The sequence below is a fragment of the Tinamus guttatus genome, unplaced genomic scaffold (genome assembly GCF_059628265.1).
Source record: "Tinamus guttatus ecotype Peru unplaced genomic scaffold, ASM5962826v1 Tinamus_guttatus_pri_ptg000434l, whole genome shotgun sequence".
NCBI lineage: Eukaryota > Metazoa > Chordata > Aves > Tinamiformes > Tinamidae > Tinamus > Tinamus guttatus.
The window spans coordinates 2,511,823-2,524,408 of record NW_028288968.1 but is presented as its reverse complement, the minus strand read 5'-3'; the positions used below and the strand labels follow the sequence as shown (position 1 = coordinate 2,524,408).

The following is a 12,586-nucleotide window of genomic DNA, read 5'->3' as shown; positions in this document are numbered from 1 at the left end:
CTGTCGAGGTCGGCGGGGAGGGATCTCGTGTCGCCCGTGACCATCTTAAAGCCGAAGCTTGAAGGGGCAAAAACCGAGTTCCCACTTTGGTCAGACCCGTTGATTCGGGGCAGGGAGGGTCTCGGGCTCAGGATCAGGTGCTGCATCCTCAATCCCGAGTTTTTTAGCTGCCTCCTGGAGCAGTCGCCGTTTCCATCTCTCGGAGCGTTGCCGACGGGAAAGGTAACCGCGTGGTCGCGGGCTCCCTTAGGGTCCATCGCTGTCCCTAACCTTGCTGTGCCCCGTTTTGTCCCCCTTTTCCAGTAGCTCTTCATGGAAGACCACGGGGTGACCCAGACAGAGCACATGGCCACCATCGAGGCGCACGCAGTGGCCCAGCAGGTGCAGCAGGTGCACGTGGCCACCTACACGGAGCACAGCATGCTGAGCGCGGACGAGGACTCGCCGTCCTCGCCCGAGGACACGTCCTACGACGACTCGGACATCCTCAACTCCACGGCTGCCGACGAGGTCACGGCCCACCTGGCTGCAGCAGGTGACACTCGCGGTCCCCTTCCCGCTCCGGAGCCTCCTGCTCCCTCTCCGAGCGTCCCCCGCGGTCCCTCTGGGAGCCTTGTGTCCCCCCGAGACTGGGGGGAGCTCGGGCTTTTCCTTACGGATTTTGGGGGGCTTTTTTCTTGGAGGATTTTTTCCTGGGATTTATTTTTACGGGATGTTTTTCTTGGAAGCTTTTTGCTCCCTCCTTCTTCCCTGGAGCCTAGGTCCCTCTCTGAGCCCCCCGCCCTGCATTCCCCTGACCCACTGGGTTTGGCAGGAGCTCAGATTTTTCCTATGGACTTTTTTTCCTTTTTTGGCCTTTTTTTTCCCCAAGCCTTTTTTTTTTTTTTTCTTTTTTTTTCATTTTTTTTTTCCTGGTCTTTCCCACTCCCCACCTTTCTCCCTCCTCTCCCCCCCGATTTATTTTTCTGGGATTTTCTCCCTGGATCTTTGCAGAGACCTTTTTCCCTTCTTTCTTTCCTCTTCCCTGGGTCTCTCTCCGAGCTGCCAGCCTTGTGTTCTCCCAACCTGCTGAACCTGGGGGAAGTTCAGACTTCCCCTGTGGACTTTTTTATAACTTTTTATTCCTCTTTTTTTTTTTTTTCCTGGGATTTATTTTTCCCGGATTTTTTCCCGACATTTTTCCTGGGAGCCTTTTCCTCCCCTCCTTTCCCGGCTCTTCCCCGGCCGTGGGAGCTGCAGTTCCCGGCGCGGGCAGCGGGCGGCAGCGCTGCCGCAGCCACGGCCGCGCCGCCCCGACGCCACGGGGATGGCCCTGCCGCTCGCAGGGGACAAGGCCGGTTGTGAGCGGGTTTCCCGGCTGGGATCGGGGTGTCCGAGCAGCATCCCTGGCTCTGCAGCTCCCCTCTTCCCTGCTTCAGCTCTTGGAGCGCTTGGGAGTTTCCAGCTCCACATGCAGAATTGCACTTATTTTAATTGCAGAATTGCGCTTATTATAATTTGCGCTTATGAGAACTCCAGAGCGAAACGTGGCTTCCACCCTCGCCTTGGTGGGGATGATGGAGCCTTCGGATTCCCTTCTCCGCTCCTGGAGAGGAGGGAGCTGGGCAGGGAGCGGGGGGCAGCGGCGCCGTCCCCATGCACCCATTCACCCGCTCTGCTCTGCTTGCAGGCCCCGTGGGAATGGCCGCAGCCGCTGCGGTAGCAACGGGCAAGAAACGGAAGCGGCCCCACGTGTTCGAGTCCAACCCGTCGATCCGCAAGAGGCAGCAGACGCGTTTGCTGCGGTAAGGGCGCCGCGCCGCACGCTGCCACCCCGCCGGTGTCCTCACGCCTCTCCGGTGCCGGTCGTGATGGGAGCGCTGCTCACGCTCAGCCTGGGGCTTCGTTGGCATCTTCTGGAACCCAAGAGCTCTGTTTTAATGTGCATAAATGGATTAATTGCACATCAAATACCATTAATGTGGTGGTGTGTCCGCCGGATTGACATGAGCGTTCTCCATCCTGTTTTAATCCCACCTGGTCACAAGTCAGATCTGTCGTGGTAACCTCACCTTATCACATGGTCCTAGTGCCTTTAACAACAGCTCTCCTGAGAATCTGGAGCTACAGCCATATCCCAGCTCCGGAATGGCAAAGAAGGCTTTGGAACAAGACAATTTTTGCTTTTCTTTTTCTTTTTTTTTCTTTTTCATTAATTTATCACTGCAAAGTTTGAAGTTTTGTCACCCTCTGCAACTGGCTGGCTTCCTTCCCCTCTGCCTGCACACTCAATGCACTGAAATAATATTGGCCAGTTTCACCTTTCTCCATCTTTCCTATTGTAGCTCTTGTAGAGTTGTTGAGAAACGAAGTTGGTTTCGTTAGATTCTGCTTACTCCTCCTGCTGAGTCATAAAACATCCTTTGCACGTGATCAAGCTGAAAAGACAGACAGCAGGGTCAGTGTTAAATCATATTCCCAGGAGTAGATCCCCTCTTTCCAAGGTCGACTCTGTGTTTCTCTCCTTCCCCAGTGCTGCCGCTCCATCTGTGTTCATTGAAATGCAGCCAGTGTATTCCTAAAGAAACTCCTGTGTAAAGGAATTTCTGCTCTTCCTTGGGTGCAAGTGCAGGTGCCTTGTAAAATCCAAACAAACGCGTCATCCTCCTGTGCTCTGATCAGTTTGAAATGTTGGTGCTTGGTATTTGCACTATTATGAACCAAATGGGAAGTTTCAGTTCGTGATTTTACCATCTTTGCACAGCTGAAACAACCACCGAAACACCCAGTGTTTCGGTGAGGTTCTGAAACAACCAGTGTAACTCATAAATTGTCACTCGTGGCGATGCTGACATTTCTCAGTGATTTCTGCTGCTTCGTTTGTGCTTTACAAGTATCTGCAGAAGTTTCTGACGTGTTGTCCTGCGTTGTTTAAAGGCTGATAAGTTGAGGGAAGGATATGATGGTGCTTCCTATGGAGACACCGTTCCAAAGGGACCTGCTGGTGCAGCAGGTAGCTGAATAACAGGTTTCCTGCCGGTAGCTGTTGCAATGTTTCCTGTTCTTGCCTGGCACGTAGTTGTCAGCTGAGTGTTCTCCGCTCCGGTTCGAGGAGGGTGGTACCCACACCCTGCATGGTCTTCTGTTGGGGCTGAAGTTAAATCACTTTGAGTTCTTTGCCTTCAAAGTTGTCCATCCCCAATGTATGCTCCGTCAGTGATGGAGCAGACCTTGTTGTCCTTAGTTTGCTGAACTGGTTTCCCTTTTTACATCAGTGAAAAAATGAAGGAGAGTGGGAATAATTGGTAATAATCTGAGCTGCTGTGTGGCTGAAGGGAGCGGAGGAATCGGTATGTGGCTAATTTAACCAACTGGGGCTGCTTTTCTCACTTGATTGGTGAATAAGCAGCATTAGGAAGGGGAGTTTGGAGTGGGAAGCGTGGTGTTTGGACTGGGCTTTCAGCTCCTGTTGACTTTTCCTGCCTCCGTTTCAGGAAGCTCCGAGCCACGCTGGACGAATACACCACCCGCGTGGGGCAGCAGGCCATCGTTCTGTGCATCTCTCCCTCCAAGCCCAATCCAGTCTTCAAAGTATTTGGTGCTGCACCCTTGGAGAATGTGGTAGGTGTCCCTAGGAAAACAAAAATAATAATCAAATGCTCGTCCTTTCTGCGGGTTTCGTTATGGCTCAAGGCAGGTGTGCAAGCCTGGCAATGACCTAAATGCCACAGTTAAAACCCTGGAAATAGGAGGTGAAATTGTATGGACATTAATCTAGACCTGCCTTTTCTGCATAAATATTGATTATTTCGCTCTGCTCCCAGGAGCTGAATATTTTTGATTGAAATTTCCCCCTCCACAGCATCTGTATTGGAAGTTCAGTGGGTGTCTGCAGGGCACTTCACCATAAAGTAGCTGCATTGCAGTGTATTAATGCTTAGGATGGGGGTCCTTTTCAGCCTTGGTAGCTTGAGGAGGGAAGAAAGAACTGGTGGGCTCTTCCCTGGTAGCCAGTCTGTGGGACAGACCATCAGAGAACAGAGCAGTTCCCGCCTGCGATGGCTCTTGCTCCCAAACTTTTCTCTAAATCGAATAAATACTTCCACTTTCCGATGTTACCTGATGTTTCATCATCAGCTCTTTGTTGCAGACGAGTCTCCGGGGCCGCCGGGTGTTTTTTCCTTACCCGCCGGGCCCTGTTTGCTCCTTCCGTCCCGCGGCACCGCGGGGCTGGCGCTGCCTCCCGTTACCTGGCACCTCGGCCCTCCCGGTGCTCCTCGCCTTGTTTATCCCAGCTTAATGACTCCCCGCAGGTCCGCAAGTGCAAGAGCGTGATCCTGGAAGACCTGGAGTCGGCGCTGGCGGAGCACGCGCCGGCGCCGCAGGAGGTGAACTCGGAGCTGCCGCCCCTCACCATCGATGGCATTCCCGTCTCCGTGGACAAGATGACCCAGGTGAGCAGCCAGACGGGGCAGAAAGTTGGAAGGACCAAGGAAGGGATTTGGCACCGTATGGTGAAACCCTGGTGTTTTGCGCCGGAGCTTCTGTCTGCATCTCCAGGGGCTGCGTTTGGTCTCTCTCATGGGACTGTAGGAGCTCAGGTAGTAGTTAGATGTGAAGCTTTGTCATTGGTGCTCATTTTCTACATGAAACTGTAGAGGTGTCATCGAGGGCTAGAGCTCAGGCTGCTGGGGACGTTCCTCTGTGAGCTGCTTTTGTCACCGCCCATGAATTATGAACAGAGAAGCTATTTGTCCTGCACTTTGCAGTAATTCCCCAGCACTGAGGTCAAGGAGGTCTCTGGACTGAGCAGAATATCAATGGATTTGTCCTCCTTGGACACTTCTTGTTTCCTTAGCTTGTTCCCTCTTGCTCTTTCTGATGTAGATTGACAAGCTCCTCTCTGCTCCCAGTGTTTTAAATTCAGCTCAATCCTACTTTCCCACTTTGGGAATAGGGACTGAGTTGCATCTAATGGAGACAGGGAATCATCTAGCCTAGGGAAGCAGGGACTCCCATTCTCTCCAGGCCCAGCTTTGCTGGGGTGATACCCCTTATTGCGAGGGGAAGATTCCTGGCGTGGAGGGATCAGCCGTCGGGACATCTTCTTCCCTGGGGTAGTAGTAATTAAGCCTAAGTAAAACAAGAAGAAGTGCCCAAGACTTAAAACAGTGAGAAAGAGATGCTAAAATCGAGTTTTTCTTCCAGCAGAGGGAGGATGTTCTAGAGTAATGCAAGAGAAGATACATGGGGGCTCTGAGAAGGAACAAAACAAGGCGCTGTCACAAGTAGAGTGGGGCCAAGGAGGCGAGACTAGAGGGGGAGGTGGATGGGTAAGACCCAGGGTGTGAGGTAGCTGCAGCACAATAACATATCTGTGCTTTGCAATGCACAGAATATATGCACGGATATAAAAAGACCAATAAAAAGATCTATCAGATATTTGGCTGCTAATGGTGCATGTGCTGTCAAAACAGCAATGCAAGAGGCAAGCTCTCACTTCAGAGAAGCCTTCCCGGGGATTTATAATGCACATAGTTTTGTTTCGCCTTGTGACAGAGATGGAAATTAAGTATTTTAACACCAAGGATTGCTTAGGTGTTTCCTACCTCCCCTCTAGACGTGGCTATACAACCTCTATCCCTAAATTCCCTGAATAAAATACAAATATTTGTCAAGTTAGAGAAAAGCAGGGTTCTTTTCTCCTTCTAGACATGACATGGCCTTGGTCTTTGGGAGATGCTGCAGGGAGATCAGGCCTAGCCAAGTTGCTCCTGGCATTTGACTGCTCTGTGTTTCCATGTGGGAGGCAGCTCTGCAGTCTGAGGTGCTGAGGGCTTTTCCCTGTTGCTGCCAGGGAAGATGCAAGATTCCTTACAGGAGCTGAATCCAGTCTTCCTCGGTTTAGGGAAGACTGCTGTAGGATGGGAAATATGCAGGACATAAGTTAAATAACCCTCTTTTCCCAAAGAGTTGACTGTCTTTGTGCAGCACCAGGATAGGGAGGACACAGATGCCGGATCCGGGCTCATCACTAAGCGAAGGACGGTTGACCTGGAGCACCAGGGCTTCGCTAGCCGGTCCCATGCACCAGCCTCCTGCGCCCCCAGGTTCCTTGCAGCTCCGTTAAGTGATGAGTGATGTTTTCCCTCCACGTTCAGCTCTGAACTTCCATGAGCAACCGTGCAAACTGCTGATGCAACAGCAGCGCAACTCGCGCCCCGCTAAAGCGAGCAGCTCCTTAGGAGGAGCAGTGATCTGCTCGGGGCGACGTGGGACTGAAAACTGTGCAGGTTTCCATGCTCCAAATGGTGGGCACGCTGCACGCTTTTGTGCCCAGTTTGGCAACCCTGCCCTTCCCTGCTTATCAGAGCCTCCGTGGGGCAGCTGCCTACCCGTTTTGTAAATGTTATTGAAGTGCTTTGAGGTCCTTGGGTGGCTGCTTGAGGATCGAGTGTTACGTTTCACTGGCAGCACTGCAAATCTCAGGTGGATTTTCACGAAGCAGATCTTCCACCCTGTAAAATTTGCAAGGAGTAAAGAGGTGCAACTTAGCTAATAATTTCGTTGCCCAAAAAGTCCAGCTCCTGTAGCCCTATAGTCTTTGCAAGACTCATGGGCAAACTTTAGAAAGAAACAAAACGCAGAGATGCTGAATACGAAGTCATGGAGCAGCCATTTCTCTGCCACAGCAGCAATTTGAAAGAGCAGCTGGTACAGCTGACTCCAAAACTGCTACAACCTGTTGCCCAGCTAGGAATGCATCCATTTGCTGCAGGAATCTCCATTCCCACTCGCTCTGGCTACTTGGCCACTTGGTTCAGGGCTGTTTTTGGCCATGACCTTGTTCTCACTTGCTCGCTGACCTCGTTAAGGAGCGAAGCTGGCGAGTGGAGGCCGCTTGGCTCTCACTGGGGTCACTGCAAGTTGCTTATCCTTTCCTGAACAGATCATTTGTGCTTTAATCTGACTTCTTTTAGTGTATCCCACTATAGGCTGCTCTGGGGATCCTCACCGCTGGGCTACAGGGCAAGGAGAGGGTTCCTGTTACCGCTGGGCTCTGCTGCAGGACCCCCTTTCCTTGGAGAACATAGAGGTTAAGGCCTGACCATTGCTCCTCATGCGGGGCTGGTTGTCCCCAGGCCTTGAGGGCACTTGTCTGTGCTTGGGGCCACTGCAGATGGTGGAATCAGGGTTGCTTGACCTCCCTGAAGGTTTTAGTTTCACGTTGATCTGTAGAAGGCACTTGGACTTGAAACCAAAAGTCTCAAAGAAATATTTCTTACAGCTTCTTTCATGCCTCCCGAGCTGGAGCTCATGCAGGCTCCTTCCAGAGCTGATGTCAGTGGAAACCAGAGGGAGCTCGTGTCCTCTTTTAGCAGCCATTTGGGTGCAACTCCAGGGGACGAAGCGGTGGCCCCGGCCCCTTCCCAGCCACCTCGGAGCTCCTCGGAGCAGCCCCGGCTGAGCCGCCGGCTGCGGCCTCGTTAGGACGCTCATTAGGGAGGCCCTGGCGCTGGAGCAGGTTGCAGAGCTGCTCCTGATTATCTCCCGGGTGGATTAGAGGCAACGCTCCTTAACAAGTGCCTTGAGTAGCCTGAGCCGCTGAGCTCCCCAGGACCAGGGATTAATCTGGCTGGTAGCCTGGCTGCTGAGAGCAGTTCAGGGAAGGACCTTTTAGCTCTTTTGGCACCAGACAACTCCAAAAAAAGACCCTGAAATGGTTGACATTACCTGTGCGTGGCCGCGGTGGGTTTTCCCTGCCTTGGTTTCTGTTAGGGAGCTTTCCCTCCGGTGCAGGGTGCAGTGGAAGGGCAGGGGAGACCACGTAGTGCCCTGAGTTATAAGGGGGGTTTCTCCGCGCTGCCTCGGGATGAGCTCGGAGAATTGGGATCGCGCTGGAGGGGCTGCTCCTTCCCCAGATGGTCCTGGCCTGCTGCTGACCTCACAGTTAGCTCAGGGGGGCTGGAGCAGCCAAAATTCAGCTGATGCTTTGAGCAGCACTCGGTGCAGAGCCCCAAAATACGTCGGATTTTGATGGCCTTCAAAGGCTGGGCACTGCTGGGCACAAACCACGTGTCCAAAGAAAGTTTTCCGGATTTAATCACCCTTTGGTTCTCTCCTCCTGCAGGCCAGGGCCAGTGTGACATCTGCCCCCCTGGTCCCCTGGCTTTGCAGAGCAGATCTGCCTTGGAAAGAGCAGCTTTGGGCAGCGTGCGGCGGGGCTCGAGGCTTCCTGCAGGGAGAGCCCGCATGTCCCTGCTCCTCCAGAACACTCCTCTGTGCTGCACCTGACAAAAAACGCTACAGGGAGTCTAGTACAGAGTATAACAGAACAGAGAGCCTGTAAATCAGTTTACCTTGAGGAACAAACAGGTGTTTGAACCATAGAGTGCCTCAGTACCGTGGCTGTTCATGCCTTACTGTTCTAATTGCCTGGCTTCGTTTTGTTTCTGCTCTTCCTAAGCTCTTCTCGGCTGAGTGTTGCTTGCTGATGGTGAACGTGGTTGCTTATCTCAGGAGCTCAGGCCTCTTCCAGTGACTAGTCCAGCAGGATGGAAATGAAGTGTAATTCCAGTGGATCTCCAAGGCAGCAGAGCTGCAGGTTCCTACCCTTCCAAGCCCCGTTGTGCTTCCTTGCAGGCGCAGCTGCGAGCGTTCATCCCCGAGATGCTCAAGTACTCCACGGGCCGCGGGAAGCCAGGCTGGGGCAAGGAGAGCTGCAAGCCCATCTGGTGGCCCGAGGACATCCCGTGGGCCAACGTCCGCAGCGACGTCCGCACGGAGGAGCAGAAACAGCGGGTGCGTTTGGCGCGTGCGTCCGCCCTCAAATGGAGCGCGGGGGCTTGGGAATAGCTTTTGTGGGAGTTTTTTCGGGAATAGCTTTGTCCTCGAGTGACAGAGGAACCGGCTGCACTGGCCCTTCCTCGACTTCGTGGCAGAGACTCCACGTGTGAGAGCAACGAGGGGAGAGGCAGAACCTCCAGTCTGCTCTGCCCCTGCCTGCACGATGGGCCTGTGCTCTCATGATGCTCCTCCGGCCGGGTGGGGAGGGATGCTTAGGAAGGCTGGAAATGCTCCTGCGTCCGTTGGCCCTTTCCTAGATAGGGGCACTTTGCTGCTTGTCAGCCCAAATCCCTTGGCTGGAATTCCTCAGCAGCCGGAGAAACAGGTTTTATTGGGAAACTTCCCCTTCCCCTTGGCCTGATGCGCCTGTTCTGTAACAACACACAGAAATGCAGCAATTTTCTGGGCTGCTGTCTGAGTCTTGAGGAATGGGGTGGATGAGAAGAAGGGAATTAGGTTTGGGGTGGGGTGTTTTTGGTTAAGAATTTATTTTAAAGAATGGAGGACAAGCATGCAAATCACAGCACCACTAAAATGCCTCAGAAAACTCCCTTTTTAACTCGCTCTTCTAATTCTGCTGGTAGGTGTCGTGGACCCAAGCATTGCGGATGATTGTGAAGAACTGCTACAAGCAGCACGGGCGCGAGGACCTGCTCTACGCGTTCGAGGATCAGCAGACACAACAGCAGACCACAGCCACACACAGTATAGCACACCTGGTGCCATCGCAGACGGTGGTACAAACCTTCAGTAATCCCGACGGCACCGTGTCCCTCATCCAGGTGAGCAGAACCCTGCAGGGTTTGCTCTTCCAGCACTGCTGGCTCAGCAGCGAGTTGCCAGTGACTGGGAGGTGCTTTGGAGCAAGCTCCTTCTGGTAGCTTAAGATGTGCTTCAAAAATTTTGTCTTTGTCTTGCTGCCTTAAGCCAGCAGCAGGAGCAGTCCCATCATCTCTCTTCCCCACTTCCACCTGCTGCTCTTGTGCTGCTTTCTCCCTTAACAACAGCATGAGAGTTTCTGCAGCTCCTGATTAAGCAGTTTAGGGATCTGACCTGAATTTAACCCATTTAAGGAACAACAACGTAGTTCCTCGTGGGGCCACGCAATGTCTGTGGTGGCAGTGGGGCAGGGTGATGAGAGGAGAGGCCATGGGACCGTCTTTCTTTAACGGTGTTAATGGCTTGAGCATCAAAATTTAGCAGTGTCAAACATCATTTTTTGATGTCGCAGAGCCATAAAGATAAAAACATATATTTTTGTTTGTTTGTTTTTCAAATAAAAGCTTTACAGGGCTTCCCCCTGCCCTCTCCAGCCAAGCTGCTTGTTTGCTCACCTACTGATGAGCATTTTCCCTAGTGTCCTCTTAGGTGCTGGGCACCTGAGATCCCCTTGACTTTCTGGCTTTTGTAGTTTGATTCTCATTAGAAACAGAGCTGCACAACTCCCCACCTTTGCCTTTTCCCAGCTTTTAAAGGGGAAAAGTTAATTTCCAAATGCAGCAGGCTGTTGAGGATGAACTGTTGCACATGCCTGGGAACTGTCCTGCAGCTTCTGCTGGAGACACTGGGAGAATTGAGGAGAATCCAGTGACTCCTATGGGAATGCAGGAGCCTGTGGGGGCTGTGCACAGCGTGCTCCTGTGTCCTGGTCACTCTGGAAGCTGCCATACACCACGTTGCTCTAGCACGTGGTTTCCTCTCCTGGCCCTTCTGGCAGCCCAGTATTTTCCATGAACTCTTGAGCCTTTTCCATGAGCCCTTTACTATTATTCTCTGTAGGTGCAATGACTTTTACTCAAAAAGCGTTTGAATGTCCCTCTGCTTGAGCTACATGGATGTTTTCCCGCAGTAACAAGCGGTTCAGCTGCATTTTCTTGGCTCTTGCAGGTTGGCACCGGTGCCACGGTTGCCACGTTGGCCGATGCCTCAGAGTTGCCAACCACAGTTACCGTCGCACAAGTCAATTATTCTGCAGTGACCGATGGAGAGGTAAGGAGCTGGGTCAGTGTGTGCACGGCAGAATTGTCCTGTCCGGACTTTGATAAAGTTAAATTCTCTACAATTAAGTGGTCACAGAAAGCACCAAACCTCGCTACTCTACCCTGCAGCGTTAATCCTTGGGAACACAACGTATCATGTGTGGTTTAATCCTCCGCGCTGGTTTGCCATTCAGTGTTGGGAGTGATGTCTGGGGCATTTGGGGGCGTTTTGGTTAGCAAAACCCGTTGCATGGCTCCAGACAAAGTGGGACTGGTTCCCTGCTGCAGCTTTTAGAGAGGTTTGCAAGTGAATCCCGGAGAGGGCTGTATAAATGCGCATTAGTGCAGAGATGATGAGAGACACTGTAGAGCATCACGCTGTTGCTTATTTTTCTTCCAGGAATTTAAAACTTGGCAGAGTTTTTTCTGTTGAAGATTTGATCATGCCATTTCAGACTTTTAAATGTAAACACTCGAGCTGCAGGTAGTTTGCTGCTGCTTGGCTACGCGCTGGATTTCTGGCCGAGGAGCGTCTGGCGAGGCCCGGCTGCGGCGCTCGGTGCACACGGGGCTTTCGTGGCGACAGGTGGCAGTGCAGAACAGCTTTGCCCGACTCGAGACCGTATTTCTATCCGAGAACCAAAGGGACATAGCCTGGTGTCGGGGGCTGCGGCCTTGAAGGACTTCAGAGCTGCTTTGAGGGTGGCAGAACCGCCTGTGTGTCTTGAGACCCGAAAGGAAAAGCTCAAAAGCCCCGATAGGAATTGGATGCCTGCGTTCCCCTGATTTCTTATGTGAATTAAATGTTTAAGTGATACCTTGGACAAAATAAAGATATGAAAGCAAACACGGGCACGCCGTCCCCGTGCTGGCAGTCTCTCTGGATAGGCTGTGTCCTCGCTGTGCAGGGATCGGGGTTGCGATGCTGCCCGAGAGCAGGCGCGGGGCAGAGCTGCTGCGTCGCGTCTCGGCGTTAGCACGGAGAAGCACGTGGATAATGCCTCTTTTCCAGGCTCTCCTGCTTCCCTGTGACACGACTTAGCCGTCTTTGCAGGGCCTTGCACGTCACAGCGGAGAGCTGCTGTATTGTCAAGTGTGTGTTACCATGTGTTTGAAAAAATGCATGTTTGTTCCCCGCTCAGGGTCGCTTTAGTTTGGTTCTGGCCTGTGTGCCACAAACCTGATCTGTGCCTCCACCATCTGCAGTTTCTCCTTCTGTGGGCGCTCAGGCTACACCGCATCGTTCTGAAAGACGGTGTCTTCTCTAAAATGAGCTTCCTCTCTCCTTTTCTTATTTTACCCCCTCCCTACTCCCTCCTGGCTTTGGATCCTCCTGGGAAGGATCATCTCTGGGGCCAGGCAAGCAGAGCAGTTTCTTGGATATCAGGCTGCTGGTGATGGCTTGAGTGAGGAGCCTTGAGCCAGCCCTGCTGCTATGGACTTGTTGGCTTCCTCCATTATAACAAAACGAGGGATTTCTTTTTCATCGCTTTCTGGGATCTCCCTATTAGTGTGTGCCAGAGTCTTAGCAAGATGATGAGTGGCCTGGAATGTTTATGGGGATGGGAAGAGAGACAGGGGAGAAAAGATCTTCCTGCAAAGCAACAGGTAGGGTTTGTCCGCTTCCCTAGACTTTGGATCCAGGGCTGCTGGCTGGTTTGCATCCTGGTGGGGTTTTGACCACACACTCCCTGTCTCATGAGTGGTGAAGTCCCAAACACACTAGCAAAGGTTGAGTGGAAAGTGAGAGGCTGGGGCTGGGTGATCCTTAAGTGTTATGA

At 52.5% G+C, this 12,586-nt stretch overlaps 1 protein-coding gene across 2 annotated transcripts in view; it reads left to right on the top strand.

Annotated features, from left to right (window-relative positions):
* NRF1 (nuclear respiratory factor 1) overlaps window positions 1-12,586 on the top strand; it is a 45,287-nt gene that overhangs the window by 12,621 nt on the left and 20,080 nt on the right. Inside the window, exons 2-8 of one of the 2 annotated variants that reach the window (XM_088531822.1) lie at window positions 307-535; window positions 1,670-1,784; window positions 3,474-3,600; window positions 4,293-4,433; window positions 8,623-8,781; window positions 9,411-9,608; window positions 10,714-10,815. In XM_088531822.1, the coding sequence (XP_088387948.1) occupies window positions 313-535; window positions 1,670-1,784; window positions 3,474-3,600; window positions 4,293-4,433; window positions 8,623-8,781; window positions 9,411-9,608; window positions 10,714-10,815 (1,065 nt within the window). In that variant the 5' untranslated portion in view covers window positions 307-312. Of the gene's footprint in view, window positions 1-303; window positions 536-1,669; window positions 1,785-3,473; window positions 3,601-4,292; window positions 4,434-8,622; window positions 8,782-9,410; window positions 9,609-10,713; window positions 10,816-12,586 lie in introns of both variants that reach the window. The other variant, XM_088531821.1, reaches the window with a different exon arrangement.